This window comes from Anomalospiza imberbis, chromosome 12 (assembly GCF_031753505.1).
Source record: "Anomalospiza imberbis isolate Cuckoo-Finch-1a 21T00152 chromosome 12, ASM3175350v1, whole genome shotgun sequence".
NCBI lineage: Eukaryota > Metazoa > Chordata > Aves > Passeriformes > Viduidae > Anomalospiza > Anomalospiza imberbis.
The window spans coordinates 20,229,771-20,253,206 of NC_089692.1; the positions used below are offsets into that span (position 1 = coordinate 20,229,771).

Genomic DNA, 23,436 nt, shown 5'->3' on the forward strand with positions numbered 1-23,436 from the left:
ACAGGTAATTAAAAATGCTTAAACACCCTGGAGCTGATCCAGGCTTGTCTGTAAACACAGCACAATTATCATTCCAGCCACAGGCTCAGAGGAAGGGGCACTTTTGGGGTACCCGAGCAGAGAACCCCTACAGACCCCCCAGCAGTGCCCTGCCTCGCACAGGGGATGGCATCTCAAATCCTTGTTTCACCTCACAAGGCCAAAGAGGCCTCTGAGGTGACAATAAGGACAGGAGGAGCTGCCTGGGCACAGGGTAAACAGAGGCAGAGCAATAAATGGGATCAAAACACAAAGCAGGAAGGAATTGCTATGACAAGGCCCTGCTGTAAAGCAGGGGCAGGGAGGGATTTTCCCACCCAGATAACAGAAAAGCCCATCCTCAGAGGAGAACAGGTGGGAGCTGGGTTTAGACATCATTTCCTGGGACTCCTGTTTGTCACAGGGAGTTTTCAGTCAGGGTTTTAACGGTGATTCATCTGCTCTGGGGCAGAGCAGTGCAAGAGAGGGAAGGATGCCCTGGCTGCCAAGGCACAGGGAGAGTACCAGGGCAGCTGGGCTCCCAGCCAGCTCCTCAGCACAGCCTCGTTGCCCAGCAAAGTGATTTTCCACTGACACGCTGCCCATGATGTTTACAGGCTCTGCCACACGAGGAGGAGCTGAGCACCAGCTCCAGGGGCAGGCTCTGCTGCCTCTCCTCCTCAGCCAGGCCAGAACCCAGCCAGCCCTTGCCAGGGAAGGAATTCCAGGACCAAAGGGATTGGCTTTGCTGCTGTGCCCCCCCCTGGCTGAAACACCCAGCACTGTTTGTGGGGGTGTTCAACCCCTGGCACAGAGCTCAGAGCAGAGCCAAAAGCCACTTTGCTGAAGGGATCTCTAACAACAGAGGAGAAACTTGCTTTATTTACTCATGGGCCTCAGAGTGCATTCGTTCTTGGAGTGCAGACACTTCACCTGCAGCTGCCAGCCTGGCACCAGGGCCGAGAACACTCAGAGTCCCTCCTCAGCCCTGCACTGGTGCTGGAATTCTGGTTATCACCCAGCTTTGGTTCTCCTACTCTCTTTGAGTCCCATCTTACCTGTCAGGAGGGTTAAAAGAGGAAGCAGCCAGGAGGGTTTGGCAGAATGATGTCAGCAGAAGATCAACAACCTGAAATAAAAGGCACCAGGAATAAACCTGGAATAAAACCCACACTGCTAATTCCTCCTCGTCAGGCTGGACACCTAAACCTCGTTTTCTGCTTTGTATATATTACATTTCCTGACATTAAAACAAGGAAACAAACTGGTCAATGAGATTCACTACAAGTTGCACAGATCCACTGCCACTAAGGATGGAAAATGAAGCCCATAACAGCCCAGGAATGACCCCAGCACACAACAACCACCTGGACAAGGCTGTTGAGGAAAGCCTTGCATCACAGGACTGCTCTGGTAGAAAACATCTCCAGATCCTGTCATGCAGCACCTTCCAGGTGGTTAAACCACAGGAACAGTCTGTGCAGGGCAGCATAAGGGAGACAAAAGGAGAAGTGTGTTTCCTGCAGACAAAGCAGCCTTTCACACCTCCCATCCAGATGCTTTTCCCCTGCCCAGCCCCACCCAGGCCAGCTGGTACTCACGCTCCGGTGGCAGGGTGCCAGCCCGGGGGCAGGGACGGCCACCTGCACCGGGGAGTTGACAGAAGCAGCTTCGTTCTCCTCCCTGCTGTCCCCCAGGACACCGCCGAGTCTGTCTGAAACCACGGCCAGCTGAGCTGCCACCTCTGCGGGGACAGGGGGACAGGCGTGAAACATTCACAGCCCCCCACGGCAGCAAGAACGAGCAAAGTACAAACTTTGATCAGTCAGTCAAAATTATGGCAGGAAAAGCTTTAATAAGCAAAAAATGTTGGCTGGGACACGGGGGTCAGCATCCCCAGCATTATTTTTCCCCAGTTCTATCACCAGCACGCCTCAGGAGCGGTTTTCACACCCGAGGGGAAAATGCTTTCCAAAGGGGGCCCGGGTCACCAGGTGAGCCCCAGGGGTGGGGCAGCAGAGACTGGTGTGATTGTCACAAAGATAAGCCCCAAATGAGGCACGGGAATAGATCAGACATTAAAATGTACATATTCATAGCTGGAAGGATTATCAGCTCGAAGGACTGCCAGCTCCAGGTAGCAGTGGCTGTTCTCCTGCTGTGCCTTTGGCCAGCACCAGCCACACTTTATTCAGGCAGCTTTTGTGACAGTCGATGAGCAGCAGCTCCCTCATACCTTCCCTCTGAGCCTGGTCCACAACCAGAGTCCTGAGCTCAGCTAGTTCAGCCTTCAGCTGCTCAAAAGGCTCTTTGGAAAGGCTGGGCTCTGCTTTGGAGTCATCTAGACAAGGAGAAGAGGAAATGCATTCAGCAATCTCTGCGTGCACTCTCTGCAGAAGCAGAATTTACTTTTCCTGAAGCTCTAACAAAACCCAAAACTGTCAGTCTGCCACACACAGAGCTTTGTTTTTCCACTCAGAATGTGCCGTTTAATTAATAATTTATGGGTCTATGCCTAGTTGCAAAAAGGAATTCAGTTTTTAAAGACGAGAGGCAAAAAAGTTTTGTTTTCAGAGTTTTCTTCCCACTTCCTTTAGCTCTGCCCCTCACAGAAACATTTGCTGTCCTCAAGACTGGAGTCAGGCTCAGAATGCAGAGACAGACATTACAGCATGGATACATCATCACCTTCTCCAGATGTCCCAAGTTACTCTGGCTTTTTGTTTAAGAGAGGGAATAAAAGGAAATTCCTTTTCCCACTAGAAAGAGACGCCACCAGCAACTGCCACAGCCCCAACACCCCCCCAGAGTTCGTTAGACAGGAACAGCTTCTTGTACAGGGGCCAGGAATAAATCACCCAGCAGCAAGAACAGCAAATGACAAAGGTTGACATTGATACTGGTTGTAAACACGCTGTAAAATGAGGTGCTGGGAGCCCACTGAGTCACCTTCGAGTGCAGCAGAGAGCACTGACAAATGGGGTTTGGGGCTCCCAAGGCCCAGTCCTGCCCTACATCCCGGCTGTGTGCCGAGCCCGGGGATGGGGCAGGGGACAGGGACAGGATCAGAGCAGGGGCACACGGCACCAATAGAGATCAGCGGCAGCGCAGGGAGCCCGCGGAGCTGCCGGGATCCTGCGGGTCCATTCCGGCCCGCAGGGATCCATCCCGGCCCAGCAGGGATCTATCCCATCAGGGATCCATCCCGGCCCGCAGGGATCCATCCCCTCCTGCAGGGATCCATCCCGGCCTGCAGGGATCAATCCCATCAGGGATCCATCCCAGCCCAGCAGGGATCCGGCCCAACAGGGATCCCATCCCACCCTGCAGGGATCCATCCCCTCCTGCAGGGATCCATCCCGGCCCAGCAGGGATCCATCCCGGCCCAGCAGGGATCCATCCCATCAGGGATCCATCCCGGCCCGCAGGGACCCATCCCCGGTTGCCAGGCCAGCCCCATGGCCAGCCCGCCCTGCTGCACATCTGCTGGGGAGGACGGGGACGGCTCTGCCACGCCTCTCCAGCCACGGCACCTCCAGAAAGCTCCAAAGGCCCCGAGCAGGGAGCAGGGCTTGGCTAGAGATGGATCTCATGGCCAGAGCAGGAATCTGTAACTTATCCCCACCACGCTCTGCTCTGGGAGCCGCCTCTGCTGCCCAGCCCGACCTGTGCACTGTGTGCAAACCACTGGAAGGTGTGTTTGAAACACCCACTGGCTGACAGGAGCACCAGAGCTCATCAAACACCCTCATTAAATATCCATAATCCTGCCCCAGTAACGCTGCAGCCGTGCGACCCGGGATCGCCTCCCACCCAAACATCTATAAAGCAGGAGCTGCAATCCCTTTCCCAGCTCCTCCTGCCCCCCCAAATCTCCCTAATCCCCTCTTAAAAGAGGGTGCCAGGACAGCACAAGTGTCATTGCACAAGGGATCAGCACAGCAGGCTCCCAGCACAGCAATTCCCAGCCGGGCTGAGCAGCTCAGGCTGCAAACGCTGATTCATGGAAAGGTCTTGGAGGTGGAATTCAGCCAGCTCAGGCTCAGGCATCATCTGCAGTCTCAGCACTGCACAGGGCTCCCAGGGACTGCAAAAATCCCAGCCAGGCAGGGCTGGCAGAAAAAGTCACTGCAGGAGTAAGAATTTAACACCTCCATACAACATAAAGGACTTAACACTTATTTACATGGATTAAATACCTATTCGGCCATAAATCTTTGAAAATGTTCAATTCAGGAGGGCAGCAGTGGAAAAATTAACATTTCACATTGATCCATAAGTAAATGTTGTATTTTTTACCTTGTAACTCCTTCTCTTTCATAGCATGACAGGCTTGCAAGTAGGTGGAGTACAAGTTTGAAGGTATTTTGTCAGCTCTGTGAAAAAGAAGAGATGTATTACCCTGCATAACCACAAACTGCCTTTATTAAATAAGCACAAACAACAGCCCTTCTATGAAATGTAATTAGAGGGACTCTGAAGCATAAAGAGCATCTGAAGCATTTTTTAATCATCTGACATGAGGGGCAGAGATTTCTGCCCAAGGCAAGCATTGCACACGTGTAGCACACGCAAACCCAACACTGTACATGTTAGTAATTAATATTTTAATGCCTGTTTCATATCTAGTTGATGTGTAAGACCCCATAAGAGTGTCAGCTGTGAGATGCAGCATTCACAGATGTAAAACATGAACGTGCTGAGACCAAGGTGTGACCTCCTCTCTGCAGGGCAGGCACTCACTGCTAAGAGCACGTCCCACGAGGCTCCCCAGAACTCAGCTGCTTCCCTTACAACTTTAATTTCACTAAATGATCCAGCCTTTAATTTTAGAGCCAGACTGGAATGACAAGGCAGGGCCAAGCACCTCATTTGCAGGCAGTGTTGCAAACATTCTTCCTTCATGAGAGGTTACAGAGGAACTACTGGATGTAAACTAAAGCTGTTCCTGCAGCTAAAGTGCAGAAAAGCACTTTTAAACACGCATGCAGGGCAAACTGGAGTCCTGAGAGGAGCTGTGTCCTCCTGAGGCATCACCCTGCTGCCCCCTGAGCATTAGCAGACATTTAAAGTCTCATCCTTCACTCCCCCCTTATCCCCTCCCAAAGAGCCTTTCACAGAGGGAGCTCGTATTCCTGGGGAAATTTTATATTCAGCTGTATCCTTCAAGATTTGCATAAAAATGTACCTGGCCTGGAGCCAGAGGGACTCCTAAATAATGATTTCACAGTGACCAGAGGATTAATTGCACACACCTGAAGACTACACAGATAAGCTCCTCCATGCAAGCCACAGACCTGGGCCACCAAGCCCTGCCAAGAGGTTGGCTGTAACCAAGGTGTCAAAGCCTCTGATGATCTGATATCAAATGTCCCAAAAAGAGAGCCCAGCAGCACAGAAAACAACACTGGGATGTCTGAATACCTCTTTAAGGAGTCTATAAAAGCCATGTGTCCATCTGGGGTTTTAGGGAGCTGCAAGAGAGGAAAAGGCAGGTCAGGGGCAAATTATCTGTGTACAAACACACAGCTAATGGGAGGGGCAGAGGAAAAAGCCAAATACTGACCACACGGGGCCTGAGCAGAGCTGGAAGGAACCAGGAAGTGTAATATGGTCGTCTGAAAATGCTGAGAAAATAAACAGAGCAAAGTATTAACAATGCCAAAGGTCCAAAGTGCCATGTCCACACCTCAGGAGTTAATTTGATGTTCATGGTAACGTGAATGACCCCAGACAAACCAGCCTCAGATTAGCCAATGGTTTTTAATTTCTTTCATTTTGCTTTTTATTGTAATCATTTTTGGACTTATTTTGCACAGGGGAATGTGCCTTTTCACTCTCCCCACAGATATCCTCTATTAAGATGACTCCTCAGGAAGTGGGAAGAACTTCCCCAAACCTCCCTTGCTCACATCCTCAATTTTTCTTGTTTCCTTATTTTGATTCAGACTTGGCTTCTACAATTATTGTTATTATTACTCTAGCTAAGCCCAGGAGGAGCTGAGAAGCACACAGTACCTGGCTTCTATCACAGAGGTTGGGATCTTCCTGGTGTTTTCAAATATCTGAAGGGCCTTTTCAACATCACGGAGAGCCTGGGCCTGGGGCTGCCTCACACGAGGAACGGGAGAAAGATGTGAGAAATCAAGGGTGAGGATGAACTTACCTTTTCTGTTCTGAATTTGCTTTATTGTGATTTATTCTAGTTGTACGTGTGGAATTAAGACACATCATCTCCACTTCCAGCCTGTGCCTGCAGGCAGAGGCACTGACACCCCGGGTTTCTCTCGTTTGAGTTGTAAGACACCTCAAGCTGCAACAAGTTTCTCAACTGACAACCAGACCAGACTCTGAAAAATTAAATTAAATCCTCGCTTATGCCTGTGAGTTCATCACAGGACTGGGTTTCTTGTATTATATTCAGCTACCCTGCCTCCAGCCTGTATTCAATGTAATCATGTAAGTGAGGCCTCTTCCTCTGATCAAAATGTAAAGAATAATAAAGCCAAACACTTCCTTATAAATTATTGTTGTTACCCAAAATATCATGATCCACAGTGTGAAACTGCAGAGTGTAGATTCCACCCCCAAATCTCTTTTGAATCCCCACACTTTGGTCCCACACCACAGAGATGGAGTCCTCCACTGAGAAGAATGAAGATACCTATAAAACGTGACTGCAATTTTCATGAAAGATGGGGAGATCCTGTATTTATGGCCACCAAAGCCTCTGGCTTAAAGCTGGAGACTTGGCAGCACACTCAGCCTTGGAATGGCAGGGAGGTTGATAACCTCAGTGCTTTCCCAGAGGAAAAGGGACGTGGGTGGTGAGAAAACTGGGACACAGAGCAGCAGTACCTGCACAGCCTCCCCGGGGGCAGAGAGGTCTTCATAGAGCCCCATGTCCTCTATGGCCACCTGTGGGAGGTCAGAGGTGCAGGTGGTCACACACAGCAGGGTTTGACAGAGCCAGAAAGGGCTCTTCTCAAAAGCGTTCAACCTTTCCTGACCTTGAGGTCGGCCAGCCGGGTTTTGGCCAGGGTGATGTACTCCAAGAGCAGGGAGCGGTGTTTGGTGGGCACAAAGGGTGGGAACATGATGTGCACCTGAAACGGGACAGCCACAACGACACTTGACATTGTTACAGGACACCCAGGTAAAATTCTAACTAATTCTGACTAATGCTCACCTCAAATACTCCCCAAAGAAGGCATTATTGCTTGGTTAAGGATCAATCATTTTCATGGCAACTGACATAATTTTTCCCAACAACAAACAAAATCAGTGAAGTGCCTAAACTTAATTCCATGAAAGGAATTCTCCCCATCAATAAAATAATCTTGTCCTTCCTTATTGGGGTTTGAATAACGAACCAGAAGTAATGCAATTGCTATAACACTTATAATGAGCTGAACCCACTGGAAGGCACAAGGACAGTCACTCTGGGGCACTTCTGGACCTGAAAACCATCTCTGTGAGCACCTTCTCACCTTCAGGTACGGCGCAGCTTCAAAGGGCACCAGCTCTGACAGGAACTCCAAGAGGAAAACCAGAGATTTCTTACTGCTCCCGTGGTGGCCACCAGCATTCCCAAAGGAAGCCTGAAGCAGGGGAAAATGGCAAGACAGCCTTTCAGTGTGGAGAGAATCCTCATCCAAGCAGTGCCATAACCCAGCACACCAATCTCAAACATCCCATTTCTGTCAGGAGAGTCTTTCTGGAGAAAAGTCTCCAGAGAAAGTTTATAGAATCATGGAAGGATTTGGGTGGGAGGGACCTTAAAAACGACCTAGATCCAATCCCCTGCCACATCTTCCACTAGCCCAGGGTGCTCCAAGCCACATCCAACCTGGCCTTGGATGCTTCCAGGGATCCAGGGGCAGCCACAGCTTCTCTGGGCACCTCTGCCAGGGCTTCCCCACCCTCACAGGGAGGAATTCCTTCCCAGTCTCCCATCCATCCCTGCCCTCTGGCAGTGGGAGCCATTCCCTGGGTCCTCCATCCCTTGTCCCCAGTCCCTCTCCAGCTCTCCTGGAGCCCCTTCAGGCCCTGCAAGGGGCTCTGAGCTCTCCCTGGAGCCTTCTCCTCTCCAGGGGAGCACCCCCAGCTCTCCCAGCCTGGCTCCAGAGCAGAGGGGCTCCAGGCCTTGGATCATGGTGATTTACAGAAGTCTCTGTGGAAGTTTGCTGCCATGAGAGCACTCAAACAAGGCAACTTTGAGATGCACCAAAAGATTGATATTCATGAGGGAACCACAAATCTGCAGGTTTCCACACAGGTTTATCTGGGCATTCTGAGGAAAACAACCAGTCTGAGACTACAGAGAACACAACCAGTTTACCTTCTGATACCTCCTGGACACTCTGTCAGCCCAAGCTGAGCTTAGATTTGCAAACTCATACAAAGGAATTTCCAGGTTGAATTTGCGTGGAGATTTGCATCCCTAAAACACCCACCTGTTTACAGTTTAAAGCAACAACCAGTTATCTGTAAGGTCAAACACAGCAATTACAGCTGCATGCAAACCTCCAGGAACCAGGAATGCTTCCTCTGCCACAACCCCCAGCTTATGCAATAACAACAGCACTGCTTATCAAGATACTGAAATCCATCCAAGATGATGATAATAACAGGAATTACATGTCTGCATTCCTAGCAAATAACTAGAACAGGCAAGGTGGACTTAAAAGATGAAAGGAGGGAAAACTGGGGAAAACCAAATAAATGTATTCTTTGCAGACAGAAAGGCAGTAATAAATATTCAATCATTCCTAAAATCAATACAATCCCTTGAACTTTTCTTTTTTAGTTTTCTTCCCCTTTCTCATTCCTGGTTATCCTGTCTGGAACAAGGCTTTCTCCACGCAGCAGAATATTCCTTATGCACAGGTTGCCTCACACAATTAAAACAAAGCTCACCGGTCAGGCCTCACTTAGTCTCACCTTAAACCACTCAGAGTAAGGCATGAAGACAGCAGGGCCCTCCAGAGCAGCCTGACGAGCAATCAGGAACGCAGTGATCATATTTTCCATGTCATAATTCCCAAAGGCCTTCAGCAGGAGATGGCTCAGTAGGTCTAGGAACATAAAACAATAACCTCACACTTTGCTCCTGACAACAGTGCTGTACATTCTGCAGTAAATGAAGACAAATATCTGTGATAAAACATGAGGCAGGAATGTATTGCAGCCTGGAGAACCTCTGGGGTCTGATTTTATTTTTTTTATGCACTTTCAACTGCAAAACACACTTGGATTCCCTGCAGGGAGTCCAGCACTGGGATAATTAGTAGGGAATTCTCACAAACAAGCTCTGCTAGCAAAGGTGAGCTAGAACTAAGGTTCAGTAATCACTATGCCAATTAATGATGAAGGTCATTATCAAACCACCACCCTGGGCTGTACACAGAGTTTGAGAAGTGGCAGGCACGAGGCCTGGCATTCACATCACCGTGGACATGGAAAGTCTGAGTGGAAAAGCAGATGTCCTGTCCTGCTGCTCTTTTCCATGCAGGAGCCCCCGTGCTGACTCCCCTGCTCCCACCCCCGCAGCACGGGCACACGCCAGGCTGGCAGGGCCCACCTACCCTTGAAGAGCTCCTCAGCCTCAGCCTGGCACACCACCAGCGTGGACACACAGGACAGGACGTGCTGCCAGTTCACCTCGTGGGTCTCCAGGATTTGCTGCAGCTGGCAGATGGATTCCTTCACACTGAATGCCACCAACAGCTGGAGGAGTGATGGCAATTCCTGTTAGCTAGGACATACAGCCACAAGAAAGAGGGGACTACAGACAAGATTGACAGGCTTCTCTGTGACTTTGTCAAGCTGTCCTGCAGCTTTTGGATCAGCTTCCCAGGCCCAAATATCAGCCTGGGCTGGAACCAGCACCAGCTACAATAAACAGTAGAATTCCCATTCTTTCAGAACTCATGTCTTACTCTGTACCAGTGAAAATTCACATCTCCAATCAGCACCTTTGTTCTCATTAATGCTTTGCACTAGCAAAAGCCACTGTCGTTCTTTTCCTTCATGCTTCTGGCGATGGGTTTGGATTCTGCAACTGGATAATGTTGCACTAATTCCCAATAGTCTGATTTCAGGTTTTGCAGTGGATATAAGCCCAGCAGAACAAAGTTCTCTGAGTGACACCAGGCAGACGTACCTTGCGATACAGAGCCGTGAGCAGGGGAGAAGTCCTGGTAAAGCTCCACTCCTTCTGCCTCTGGATGGCATCAGACACTGCACCCACAAAAAGAAAACTTCAGCAGCAGGTTTTACAATACACCCAAAACGCACAGGTTTCCCTCGTGCAGCCATTAAAGACTGCCCCGTGGAATTCTGTCTCCCATCAGTCTCTGGAACACGGGCACAAGGACTGAGCCATGCCATTATGGCACTGTCACCCCAGAGCTGTTTTTGGGATCCTACGTGCGTAGGCTGACATGGCACACGCACAGAGAATCAGCAAGGAATCTGCTTTTCCCTCATTAACCTCGTTTGTCTGGGAGCCAGCAGTGACACAGCTCTCCCACACAACAGACAAGCAGCTTCAGATCACAGCTCCTGGGGACTTTACAGTAGATTTCATAGCTCAAACATATTTCTTCCTAAAAACATCAAGCTTCGCGTTTACTGATCCAGGATCGGAACCTTCTTGCCAAAAATCTCCTCGTGAACTATGACCCTCAGGTGACTTTTCTTGCCTGATTTGGGTCCCTGCTTATACAGACCCCAGGAAGGAGCTGAGAAGCCTGGAGGCTGCTCTGGCTCTGGGTCCTCCAAGCTGGGTTCCACCCAGTGTGGGACAGAGCTCTGGAGACACCTATCCCTGCCCATTCCCACCTTTCAGCACGGGGTTGTATGTGAGCACCTCGGTCAGGGTGTGTCTGAAAAACTGCCTCAAGGAATCCGGGTGAGCCACACTTCCATACAGTGACACGTTGAACACATTCAGCCTGCAAAGGACAAGGAGATACCAGAAACAATGTCAGCCAGGTGATCAGCCAGGCACTGATTAAATATGACCAGCCAGGTGTGATAATATATGATCCACCAGCTGCTGATGAAATAGGAACAACCAGGTGCAGCTTGGGGTGAATGACTGATTATTATTTTACATCCATCTTCTCAAATTGCCACAAATGTATATTTTTTGGTAGGTATTAAAAAAAAACCCCAAAAAACGGATGGTTACTCAACACTATGTAGCCAGCAGATTAAATGTGAGTCTGAGGGGTATCCCTGCACGGGGCTGAAGGTGACAAAGCAGTTAAATGAAACAAGTATGGAAGCAGGAATTGGAGATGATTTCACCTTCCAGGTGTTTCTGCTTAGAAGCAGTGAGGGAACTTGATGGGGAATTTATGGCATGACAAGAGGGAGGTCCAGGGTTGGCTCCAGCACTGCCAGAACCCACTTTCCTACCTGGCCCTTATCTTTTTTACAAGCACTTTTGTCTGCACATATTTTATTAGGGGAGAATACCAAGTACAAATGGCACTGGAAGAGGTGGGGAAGGTGTGTAAATAAGTAAAAAACACCCCACAGCATTGCTCCTATTTCAGTGGATAAAAACCTCCTCCTGACACTGTTTGGAATGTTTCTTACCAGAACCTCACAGCTTGCACCATGGAAACATCTTCCTGCTTCTCCTTACCAACAGCATCAAGCACCCCTGGACCCCAAAACACACAAAAAAAAAACAGTGAGAAAAGAACTGTGACACTAAATCCCACATGGGAATTAATAGGAATGAACAACTTGTGCCCCTTTACAAAGGTGACCCCACTAGGGAAATGTGCAGAAGTCACTCAGCAGTGCTAAATTCTTACCAGATTTTCTCCAAAGTGACACAGGGACTCAGAAACTATTACCACTGACCTTGAACCAATTTTAAGACATTCCCAAGAACATGCTAATAATGAAGCCATCTAAAAATGCATATAAATCAGTATTCCATTTCCAAACCCAGCCCTAATGCATCTGTGAGTGTGAGCATCGTGAAGCCTGTCTGGAGGCAGGGATTTGCACAAGCTGAATTAAGCACCCTGCAAACCACGGTCCAGACAAAGGGCAGGCTGGGGGAGGGCCACGCGTTTGTAATGTGCCATTTGCATAGCAGGAATGCCTTTAAAAGCTCGATCTGCCCCAAAACGACGGGTAGAGATCAAACAGGTTGGCAGCTTGCGCAGCGCGTTGTCTTGACGATGATCAGCCCACACCTCTCCGAGCCCACAGACCGGGAAACCCTTTGCTTTGCAGTCTGCTGCAGCAGCACTTCTGCTTTGTGCCACCCTGCCTTGAAAACCCTCCTCTTTCAACTGCTAATGGAGCTTGGTTTGTGCATTCTAATCATTGTTAAGGAAAAAAACCCTGAAAAGAAGAAAAAAAAAAAGCCCTGAGCAGGGGCAGGAACCAGAGAAGCAGACATCCCTCACATGGCACCACAGCTTTAGGATGTAACACTCTCCTCTCCTGCTGAGGAATACTTTAAGGTTAAGTAGGGGAGAATAAAGCAAAGGAGATAAGCTCAGCTTATCTTCAGGCACAGCAGTTCAGCACTGCCAGATCATTACAGTGAACACATTGCTCCCGTGCTGCTCCCAGCCTGTCCTTCTCCTCCTGTGAAGGTCCTCAGTAACAGGGAATTCTTTTACATTAAAAATCCTAATGTTCTCCAAGGATTAATGAAGTGAGACCCCTCAGGGGTGACCCAAAAGTATGGACTAATAAAACATCTTACATAAACCTCCTGTAATGCGTTTTGCAGGCACGCGGACTGCGAGTGCGGCAGTGCAGGCTGCGCAAACGGGAAGGGCAAATGAAGAGCAGGATGCAGACTCCTGTCTGCCTGCCAACAGCCTGCTCCTCCTCCTCCAAAATCACTACTCCTCTGCTGAGAAGGGCTGGTTTTCAACTGTTAAAGGGCCACCTGAGATGGGATTCATGCATATTAAATAATAAAGCACTCCTCTTGCAGCTTTCCCTTTTTGGAAGAACTCACAAGGTCTGTGAGGCATCTCTCTGTACAGACAGTGCTCCCTGCCAGACCTGGGGCAAGGGATGGGGCTGGCAGTGCCCACAGGGACGGAGGGGAGGTGCCACGGCCTGGCATGGGGTCACCTCGCAGCAGAGAGAAAGCAGCAGCCTCTGCAGCAGCACTGAGCAGGAGCAGTGCCAGCAAGGAAAGCGCTGTCACTAAGGAGACAGGAGTGACAGCAGCTGCACTGTCAGGTGACACCAGCCAGGGGTGTGGGACATGGCAGGGGTGTAAGGAATGTGACAGCAGCAGGTACGGCATCCCCGTGAGGATCAGCTGTGACACAGGACAAAAATAACCCCGGTGTGAGTGTGTTTGGTCTTTCTGCATCAGGATTTGCTGGTAAATCAGGCGCTGCTGAGCTGAGCCCTCAGCAGAGGCACCAGGGCAGCTCAGGCCAGGGCAGGCACGTTGCAGTTCACGAACACTGGGGTTTAAAGACTACACACCTACACCAGATGGCTTGGCTCAGCATAAAAACAGAGGTTTCAGAAAACACTGGCCTGCAAATCCGAACGGTGAGTCGGCAAAATCGCTCAACGCTGTCAATTCAAAGTTTAATTTACTAGGCAGAAAAAAATAAATCTAAGAAGCAAAGCTGATCCTGGCCTAACCTCTGTGCTCCACCTGCTTCCAAGCAAACCTGTTAAAAATCAGGAAATCGGGTCAGGTGTCTATATGATATCACAGCTGGGAGCAGGAAAGAAAGTAGCATAAAAGGCAAGAAATTATCTGCAGTGTCTGGAGACACTTTAGGAGAACGACAGGGAAAGCAGAGGCAAATAAAATCAGTGACATAAATATTATGCACAACAGCACAGACAAAGCAGCCAGGCAAAGGATTTCTCCTTAGGGATTCAGCAGTGAGCAAGGAATAGAAGTCTTGGAAACAGCAGTGGCTGCACAAATCTGGGATCACAGCAATACTTACATGCCAGCATTCTCTGTAAGACAGCACGGCAGATCTGTTCAAAATTGGCAAATGAATGGATTTAGAGTTTTAAAGGGCTGCAGTTCAATGCAGAAAAAGTAAATTGACTCAAAGAGTTTTGTCCCTCTTAAAGCTTCCCTTTGACCTTAGGCTCTGCAATAGAACAGATAAAATAGGCAGAAGGGCAGCACTTTCCAACCTTACAGCATTCCATGTCTCATATTCAAATGGAACACCCAAGCAATCCAGGGGAAAGGAAGTTAAAAACCCCCTTGGTGTGCCACCTTGGAGCAATTCTCCATACAAAAAGTCTCAATTCTGGTTTCACCATTTCCCCCACTCCAGCACCTGTACCACCACCCTCTCCTTGCAGCTCCAAGCTCTGAATTATTTGTACTCAGCCAGATCCAGAGATTAATGGAATTGCTTCATTAAAGCACTGTTTGCAACCAGGTTCATTTTGTCCTTACGTAGGCAACCTTCTGGAATTCCACCTTCCTTCCCAGCTCCGAAGCCTGCTCAAAGCCATTCTGAAGAAACACGATGGCAAAGTCTGCAAATCAAGAAGGAACCGGTGTTCCAGCATCCCCTTTGCACACAGGTCACCTGCTCCTTCCCCTCCCACCTGTCCCAACAGTCTCTGAAAAGCCTCCACTCAGCAGGAATCATTTACTTGGAGTAAAATTATTCCCAGGAAAAAGAACCCAGAACTTCGAGGATTATAAAGTCTAAAGAATTTGCAGTTATGCTCCACGACCTCTGCAGAACTCAGAGGGGCTGTACTTGATCAGCTGCACTGGTCCACACTCACCCACTGGAGGGGTATTTTCCTAACTAAACTAAGAAAATAAATAATAGAAATTAACAGGGGGGAAATGGAACTCTGAACTAATTCTGGCCCAAAATCTCTCTGTGGCTTTGCAGAGTGTCACAGTGCCAGTGTACCATCCCTGAACCACGCCCCTCATAATTACACTTCCTTGAGTTACCATAACCCTAAAGGATGGAAAAATTCAAACCAATCATTTTTTAAAGGCAGCACATTTGCTAAATTTGCTAAACATATAAAAAATATATTCCCCAGAGAAATGAGGTAAGGAAACACCAAGTGAGGTCAGCGTTGCTCCACCTCTGAGGTTCTGCCCTGCACCCAGCCCAGGGCCTTGCCTGAGAGAATTCTCTGTGCCAGCTCCGTGTCCCCACAGGGGATGTCCCCAGCCTGCTCACAGAGGCCACAGAGGCTGCTGCAGAGCCACTCCACTGCTGCTGGGCCTGCTGGGCTCCTGCAACACACAAAAGCACCTTCATGTCAATCCCTCCTGCTTTCTGTAAGGCTTGGCTGTCTCTCCACCTGTGCACTCTGCCCTAAATGTGCCACTTCATTTATTTAATTTGGACCAGCACATTTGCTTTACAAACAGTTGCTTTTTATATTATTTGCTTTATAAAAAGATCTCACAACACACACATGCAAAGGAAAAATGTGGGTGAAATTGTGCATCCAAGTATTTCCTCATCCCTGACATGAAAGTTTCCATTGAGAAACCTCTGCTAGAAGAATTTCAGTTCCAATTTCTAAGACACTTGGATAAAAATGCTTCAAAAAAGAAATTAAATTCTTAATCTATGCCTTTGGTTCCCTTAAATTGCTTTCATTGTGAACAGACAAGTGAAGCAGTATCAGAAGCCTAGAAAATCACTGGGACATTCCTTTGACACAATAAGGGTACAACCTGAACTTCACAAATGGGTGAGCTGTTAGCTCTGTATCATGGAATAATGGAATGGTTTGGCTTCAAAGGGACCTTAATGTTCATTTTGTTTCACTCCCTGCTTGGGCAGGGACACTTACAGCAGGTTATTCCAAGCCCTGCCCAGCTTGGTCTTGGACACTTGTTGGGGGGCAAAAACTAAAATTCTTAGACTAACAATTCCTGGAGATTAACTCTGCCAGACCAAAAAAGTGTAAGATTTTGTGAAGATGGAAGCACCCACCTTCTGCAGAGCAAGACCTTTTCTCGAGTCCAAGGAGCCACTGCACCTAAACTGGGCTAATTACCCCAGAGTAACCCCCCAAACCCACAGCAGCTCCTAAACCCTGCTAATCTGATCCCTTGCCAGCACCTGACCATATCCTCAGTCCAGAATACTCATGACTAATCCCGGATTATGTTTCAATAGGCTTTAGGAGATCAGCTACATCTGCACCCCCCAGAGCCCTGCTCACCTCTCCAGCAGCTCTGCCAGGCCAGCGATGTTGCCGCTGTGCAGGTGCCACACGGCTTCCAGCACCGGGGGCTCCTAAGGAGATGTCACCAGCAGGTCACAGTTAACATTTGGCTATTGCACATGATACATGAGAAAGAAAACTGAATTCTGTTTGTTCCAGCTATCCAGCAGTTGTTAAAATTTAAAACTGACAACGCAGGAAATACCTGGTGATGAAAGATTGTATTTTCCAGAAATTTTGGGTGGTTTAGGGTTGTAGATGCATCATCATTTTAAATTTTCGTGGACAAGTAATGAATATATTCATCTTTTCCCTCTGGAATAATGCTGATTCTGTAGATTTAAAGGGGCATGGATATCCCAGGAAACAGGTAACACAGCTGAGTTTCAGGTCTTGTTAATGCAGATGCAGATCCAGATTAGAGAATTGTCTTTTAGTCTATTAACTGTTTATTAGTTCCTGTGGAACAAGGTTGCCACTCTCAAGTCCATATCCCAACAGAGATGGGATTGCAGGAGACTACAGGGAGAGATTCTGCAATCATCCACAGAAAGGCTGATGGACACAAAGGAAAAATGAACAAAAGTCTGCACCAGGCACCAGGCATTGCTCTGGTGAGGATCAACTTGCTGCCCTGTAACATCCCATCCAGCTCCTGCCCAGAACAGCACATCCAGGAGAGTCCTGAGCCAGCAAAACTGCTGCAGGGTGCACCTGGCAGGGGAAAGGTGCAGCAGCAGCAGCTTCTGATCGTTCCAGGCAGAACCAACACCTCCACAAAGCCTTCCCACCTTGAGAAGGAAGAGGCATTTGGGAGCCTTGGGCACAGGGAAAAGCCAAAGCCCCAGGGGCTTTCTGCTGTGACCAGCAGCTGCCTAACACCCTGACCCCAAACTCGCCCACATACTTTGTCTTCACAACCTAATTCTTACTGTAACACCCTCAGTTACAGTTATCTCTCCCTTATCCCCATGTCTGCCCCGGGACCAGGAGATCCTAATCAGCCTGTGAAACACACAGGTGCTATTTTCAGCTCGGGAGCGGATATTTGAGACCAGAGCACAGCCCTTTATCTGGGCAGATCAGCCTTTTCCTGCTTTCCCGTGAGAGCAGTGAGGAATCAGAACTGTCCCACTCATAAAAAGCCCTTGACTGCACTCACAGCACCACTTCTCTCCACAAAATACACCCAAATGAAATCAAGACATCCCATTTGTCAGTCAGCACAAGCTGTTATCTGCTATCTGGTTTCTTCCTCTGTGACCTCACTTTGCCTTATCACCATTCCCAGGTAAACAAAGCAGGGAACCAGAATGCCAAAGACACTTGGAATATTGCTGGCAAAGCACATGAGGGGCTCTGGGACTGTGTCACCGCACAGTCAGCTGGGAGTTTCTGCACTAGACCTGGAGAGCACCCCAAAACCAGCACCTGATCACCACGGTGCTGTCAATGATCTTTTGTGGCAGTTTCCAATAATTCAAATAATTCCAAACCTCGACTGAGTTGAAAAAGCAAATCCCACTGCAGAGACAAGGAAGTTCCCACTGAACTTGCTCTAAAATAAACAGAACAACCAAAAAATCCGACCATGTGCAATTCAGCTCATGCTTTTGGAAGGTCAGGAAAACCAGTCATTCTCAGGAATTTAGAGATGAATCCTCATGGTCAACACAACAGTGTTTCTCTATGAGTTCTCACCTTCATTTTCCACAGTTCCTGGCAGAAGAGGGAGCGACAGAACATGTTGTTTGCCAGCAAATCCTTCACAGTCTGAAGCAAGCAGGTCAGCCTCTTCTGGCATCACCCAGGAAATGAAGCAGAAATAATTCCCTTTGTGAATAACAACCTCTCAGAAAAGCCAATTTGTTGCTTTCCCCTGTTTGCTGCTTTTTAAAGGGTCAAATGATGGAGGGAATTCAGGGGAAAACTTCTCTTCCTATTTATCTTGTACTTCTGCAAGCAAATTGAACACCTCAGTGAATAACTGTCCGCTTGTCTTTGGGGTTTAATCAGAGCAGATAAACTGGGCTTAAAGTGAAACCTAAGAGTCCTGTTTTGCTGATAAATTAAAGATAAAGCTTTCCCCTTACTCTCTGGTCAGAGTTCAGCAGTGGGACTCTTGAGGGGCTGGCAGAATCCTGGCAGATCCGCTCCACGATGGCAACGGCATTTTTGGCTGCCAAGGTGGCTGTGGGCACACCCAGTTTTGAGGCCTGTTCCTGCAGAACAGACACTAAACAAAACAGCAAAGCAGAAGACTGTCATCACCAGGCAAGTAAGAAACAAGACCAGAACGAACAATGAAAAGAAAGTAAAGCTGGGGTTGCCCATAAAGGCAAAAATTCAATATTGAGGAAGGGTTCTTCCCCACATCTGGCCTGGTAGATGCTCACCCATAAACGAATCTGGTGACACTCCCTGGTGCTCTGCCCCAGCCTGCACACCTGGCTTGGCTGAATCTCCCACCTGGAAACCAAATAAAACCTTAAAACTCTTAGATGTCTGTCACCTATCCCTATCCCTAAACCTATTCCTATCCCTAAACCTATCCCTGCCCTGCTGGAGCAACTGAAGTGAAATTAACACGAAGCTCCCACGTGGGAGTGGAAAAGCACAGATTTCACCTTACAAGAGATGTGTGTTTAGTTATTGTCAGTTTAGGCATAAAAAAGGAGATACAGGTCAAAGTTCCTCATCCCCAGGGACCAAACAGCTCAGCAGCAGCACCAGGAGCAGAATTTCTAGAATCCCTATCTTTCAAGTGCTTTCTGTGAAGCCATGTGGCCATAAATATTTGATGAAACACGTCCAAATGTTGGATGATTTTATAGTTAAATCCTCTTTTTCTTTTTATAATGGGAAATATTCTCTAGAGAAAGACAGATCCTGAACTACGGGAGATATTTGCATTATCTGTTGTAACTGTAAAATCAGTGTGTGAGGAGAGGGAGAAGGCAGCTGAATCACAACAGTGGCTCAAGATGAGGCTGTCGTGAGGTCAGTCGTGGCAGCCAGGCGTGGTTGGTAATTCAGAGATTCCCTAGATTCACAGGAAGCCAGTTCTGACCCGAAGGAAAATGTGCTGGATTTCCCTTTTTTCCCAAACCCAAACCACGCTGAACCATTTTTAGTCTGTAAAACATTGGTGGAAAAGGGGTAACAATCCCATTTGTGCAACACAGAGCTTTCAGCTCCGTCTTACTCCTACACTGCTGGTTTTTCTCCCCACGTACCACGGAACACTGCGTTCCTGCGACACTGACTCCACAGCCGGTGGCACCCACCTCCAGCTGGGCTCTGCCACTGCCCCAGCCGGGCCACGACACCCTGGGCTTGTCCCTGTCCCATTCCTACCTCCAGGAGGAGGTCAGCCAGGTTCTGGTGCTGGTCCAGCAGCCGCAGAGCCGCTCCCTGGAGCTCCGCTCCGCTCCCAAAGGGGCTTTTCCTCTTCCTGGCTCTCCCTGCTGAGAAGTTTGGGTTTATTGAGCAGCGTGTTCCCAGGGCAGCCCGAAAGCACCTCCCGCTCCCGCTGCTGAGGATGAGGGCAGAGCGGGGTGTGAGGAAAATATACGGGGGGCATGAGGGCAGGGAGAGGGGGAGTACGAGGGCCGATGTTGTGTACCGGGCACGGCGGCTTTGAGGAAGGCAGAGCGGGGAGTACGAGGGCCGATGTTGTGTACCGGGCACGGCGGCTTTGAGGAAAGCAGAGCGGGGAGTACGAGGGCTGATGTTGTGTACCGGGCACGGCGGCTTTGAGGAAGGCAGAGCGGGGTGTATGGAGCGGGACACGAGGGCAGAGGGAGGGGTGCGTGCAGGTACAGAGAAGGGGTGTACGAAGGCAGAGGGGGGACATTCACGCCCCCCTGTCCCCTCCGCTGTCCCCGCAGGGAGTGCCCGGCGCGGAGCTCGCCCCGGGCCCGCCTCAGCCCACACGTACCGAGCAGGTCCCGCCAGCTCCTCCCGCCCGCGCCCGCCATCGCGGCCCGCCGCTTCCCGCCACGCGAGCCCGCGCCGCCATTGGCTCCCGCCGGCCGAGCCCACCGAGCCCATTGGCTGGAAGGGAGCGGAGGCTGCGGCGCGCCCACCCCGCCGTCTCTGCCCATTGGTTGGAAGCGCGGCGTGGTCCCGCCCCCCACCGCCCTCTCTGTGGTGGCTGAGGCGGGTGCTGCCATGTTGGGAAGGGCGGCGGGAGCAGCGGGAAAGGGACACGGAGGGCGTGGAGAAACACGGGGGGTCGGGCACGGCCAGGGGACCCGCTCCGCTCTGACCGTGCGGTGTGTGTGACACTGTGAGGGGACCCGCTCCGCTCTGGCCGTGCGGTGTGTGTGACACTGAGGGACCCGCTCCGCTCTGACCGTGCGGTGTGTGTGACACTGTGAGGGGACGCGCTCCGCTCTGGCCGTGCGGTGTGTGTGACACTGTGAGGGGACCCGCTCCGCTCTGGCCGTGCGGTGTGTGTGACACTGTGAGGGGACCCGCTCCGCTCTGGCCGTGCGGTGTGTGTGACACTGAGGGACCCGCTCCGCTCTGACCGTGCGGTGTGTGTGACACTGTGAGGGGACCCGCTCCGCTCTGGCCGTGCGGTGTGTGTGACACTGTGAGGGGACCCGCTCCGCTCTGGCCGTGCGGTGTGTGTGACACTGAGGGACCCGCTCCGCTCTGACCGTGCGGTGTGTGTGACACTGTGAGGGGACCCGCTCCGCTCTGGCCGTGCGGTGTGTGTGACATTGAGGGACCCGCTCCGCAATGGCCGTGCGGTGTGTGTGACATTGAGGGACCCGCTCCGCTCTGGCCGTGCGGTGTGTGTGACACTGTGAGGGGACCCGCTCCGCTCTGACCGTGCGGTGTGTGTGACACTGTGAGGGGACCCGCTCCGCTCTGGCTGTGCGGTGTGTGTGACACTGTGAGGGGACCCGCTCCGCTCTGGCCGTTTGGTGTGTGTGACACTGAGGGACCCGCTCCGCTCTGGCTGTGAGCTCGGAGTGTGTGGGACATGCTGGGGACTCCGATCCTCTCAGTTCTGAGCGGTGAGGATGCTGCTGGCCCTGAACCCACCCAGGGAAGGGGACAAGAGTGGCTGGAATTCCCAAAGGGAAGAATCAGCAGCATTGCTGGTACAATAAATAATGGAATTGTGGAATGATTTGGTTTGGAAGGGAATGGTTTGTGCTGCAAAGGACCTTAAAGCTCATCTCGTTTCACCCCTTGCCATGGCAGGGACACCTTCCACTCTCCCAGGCTGCTCCAAGCCTTGTCCAACCTGGCCTGGGACACTCCCAGGGATCCAGGGGCAGCCACAGCTGCTCTGGGCACCTGTGCCAGGGCCTCACCACCCTCACAGCCAGGAATTCCTTCACAATATCCCATCTAACCCTGCCCTCTGGCAGTGCAAAGCCATTCCCTGTGTCCTGGCACTCGATCCCTTGTGCAAAACTCCTCTCCCTCTTTTTCCTCAGATCTCTTTAGGTCCTGAATGGCCACAAAGTTTCACAGGGAGCAGAGCAGAATTCCCAGAGGGATTTTTCCCTCGGGTCCGATCCTTCCTGACGATGAACCGCTGCTGTTGGCCACCATGGCTCAGAACAGCAGCGGTGATTCCTTATGGAAAGACGAAGTCCCCGGGGTGTGTCCAGCACCAGGAAGCAGCTCCTGCTGGGGTTGGCCATGGATGGTTTATTGCAGTGCTGGGTGTGAGTCAGCAGCACATGATGCCAGGAGCCGGAAGAGCTTCCCGGCAGTGCCGGCAGATCCAGCACAGATCCAGCATGGACAGTGCCATGGGATCCCACCGAGTCTGGGAACCCTAGCCGGGTCACATTCCTGAGTCACCTTAACCCCTAATGCCATCTGCAACTTTGTGTCAGCCCCAGATTTTGGGGGGTCTGGGCAGCCCCAGCTTTTGGGATCCCCCATCATGACTGGCCCCAGCAGGCATCCAACTGTGAGCTCAGCATTCCAGAGTGCTCCCAGAGATTATTCCCAGCGTCCCCAAGGGTGTTCCCATCGTCCTTGGAATCCCTTCAAGGTCTTCAGGGAGTTTCCAAGGGTGACCTTAAGGTCCTCATGGTGTCCCCAAGGTCCCCAGGCTGTCCCTGATGCCCCCAAGGGTCACAAATGTCCCCAAGCTGTTTCTCAGAGTGTCCCCCCCCTCAGACTCTGGCCGTATCTGAGGCCGGAATACAGCAGGAGCAAACTGCCCAGTAAAATCCTCCCTCCTTCCATGTTCCCAGTGTATTGCAGCATGGAGGGAAAGCAGGAGAGGCACATCCACCCCACAGGTGCTCTGTGCGCTCATCCCAGGTTCCTGTGGTTTTGTGAGGAATTTTACTTTTGCATATGAGAGCTGAGACCCACGGGAATGGATAATCCATGAGGAAAAAGGGGCACAGCCCTGCTGCGGGTGGCTGGGGAAGGGCTCTGTCTGCTCTCCATCCCAGGTCCCCACCTTATCCTGCTTCCACACTGCAGGAGCCGGGAATTCCAACCCTCCCATAGCGCTCTGACACCATTTCCCAAACACTTCATCTTTCTTTCCCCCCTATTTCTTTCGGCTTTAATTCTATTTCCCTCATCCACACACACGCTTGGCTTCTGTTTGGGTTTTCCATGCCGGTAGCTTTTAATTACCCAACGATTCAGTATTAATTACAGATTTACTCAAAGCAAAGGGCCTCGTGCTTTATCATGCAAATGCCTTCCCATGAATCCTGCAGGGTGGCTTTTCCTTCAAACGCCGCACGTCCTCCCGCTCCCCTCCCCGACGGTGCCGCCCCGGCTGTGTCCGGAGGCGCTGGAAAGCTGGCAAGGCACGGCACGGCACGGCACGGCCCTGCTCCCGTGGGCAGCACGGCTCTGCTCCCGGTTCCAAACAGGCTCCAAACCGGCTGATTCCAGGCTAAACCGGGCATTCAAACCTCTCGATCCAGACCCAGATGTCGGCGCCGCGGCCAGGGGCTGCAGCTGGGCAGGATCCCGTGCGGATCGGGCTGGAGATGGAGCTGGCACCGTGCTCCTAACTCCCTGCAGCATGGTCCCACCCGCCCACGGTGCATTTGAGCGTTCCCAGAGATGCACGGACACTTTGGATCACCTGTATCCCTTCTCCCCGTTCTCAAACCCCAGGGCACCACACAGGGCTGTGTTTCCCAGTATCCCAGCTCCATTATCCCAGTTTCTTCCCCAGAGATGGAGCTGGCACTGTTCAGGTTTTCT

General features: G+C 50.7%; 1 protein-coding gene across 2 annotated transcripts in view; it reads right to left on the reverse strand.

Annotated features, from left to right (window-relative positions):
* The window catches only part of FANCA (FA complementation group A), a 34,384-nt gene extending 14,127 nt beyond the window's left edge, over positions 1-20,257 (reverse strand). Inside the window, exons 1-24 of one of the 2 annotated variants that reach the window (XM_068203201.1) lie at positions 20,162-20,257; positions 19,579-19,688; positions 18,618-18,690; positions 18,315-18,457; positions 17,923-18,018; positions 16,219-16,292; positions 15,159-15,274; positions 14,462-14,544; positions 13,992-14,025; positions 11,629-11,695; positions 10,864-10,976; positions 10,184-10,260; positions 9,606-9,747; positions 8,962-9,095; positions 7,509-7,619; positions 7,029-7,124; positions 6,877-6,936; positions 6,037-6,125; positions 5,585-5,645; positions 5,443-5,492; positions 4,318-4,394; positions 2,255-2,359; positions 1,620-1,762; positions 1,077-1,147 (exon numbers count right to left, since the gene is read on the reverse strand). In XM_068203201.1, the coding sequence (XP_068059302.1) occupies positions 1,077-1,147; positions 1,620-1,762; positions 2,255-2,359; positions 4,318-4,394; positions 5,443-5,492; positions 5,585-5,645; positions 6,037-6,125; positions 6,877-6,936; positions 7,029-7,124; positions 7,509-7,619; positions 8,962-9,095; positions 9,606-9,747; positions 10,184-10,260; positions 10,864-10,976; positions 11,629-11,695; positions 13,992-14,025; positions 14,462-14,544; positions 15,159-15,274; positions 16,219-16,292; positions 17,923-18,018; positions 18,315-18,457; positions 18,618-18,690; positions 19,579-19,688; positions 20,162-20,201 (2,165 nt within the window). In that variant the 5' untranslated portion in view covers positions 20,202-20,257. The remainder of the gene's footprint in view (positions 1-1,076; positions 1,148-1,619; positions 1,763-2,254; positions 2,360-4,317; positions 4,395-5,442; positions 5,493-5,584; positions 5,646-6,036; positions 6,126-6,876; positions 6,937-7,028; positions 7,125-7,508; positions 7,620-8,961; positions 9,096-9,605; positions 9,748-10,183; positions 10,261-10,863; positions 10,977-11,628; positions 11,696-13,991; positions 14,026-14,461; positions 14,545-15,158; positions 15,275-16,218; positions 16,293-17,922; positions 18,019-18,314; positions 18,458-18,617; positions 18,691-19,578; positions 19,689-20,161) is intronic. The other variant, XM_068203202.1, reaches the window with a different exon arrangement.
* Positions 20,258-23,436: the final 3,179 nt, after the last annotated feature.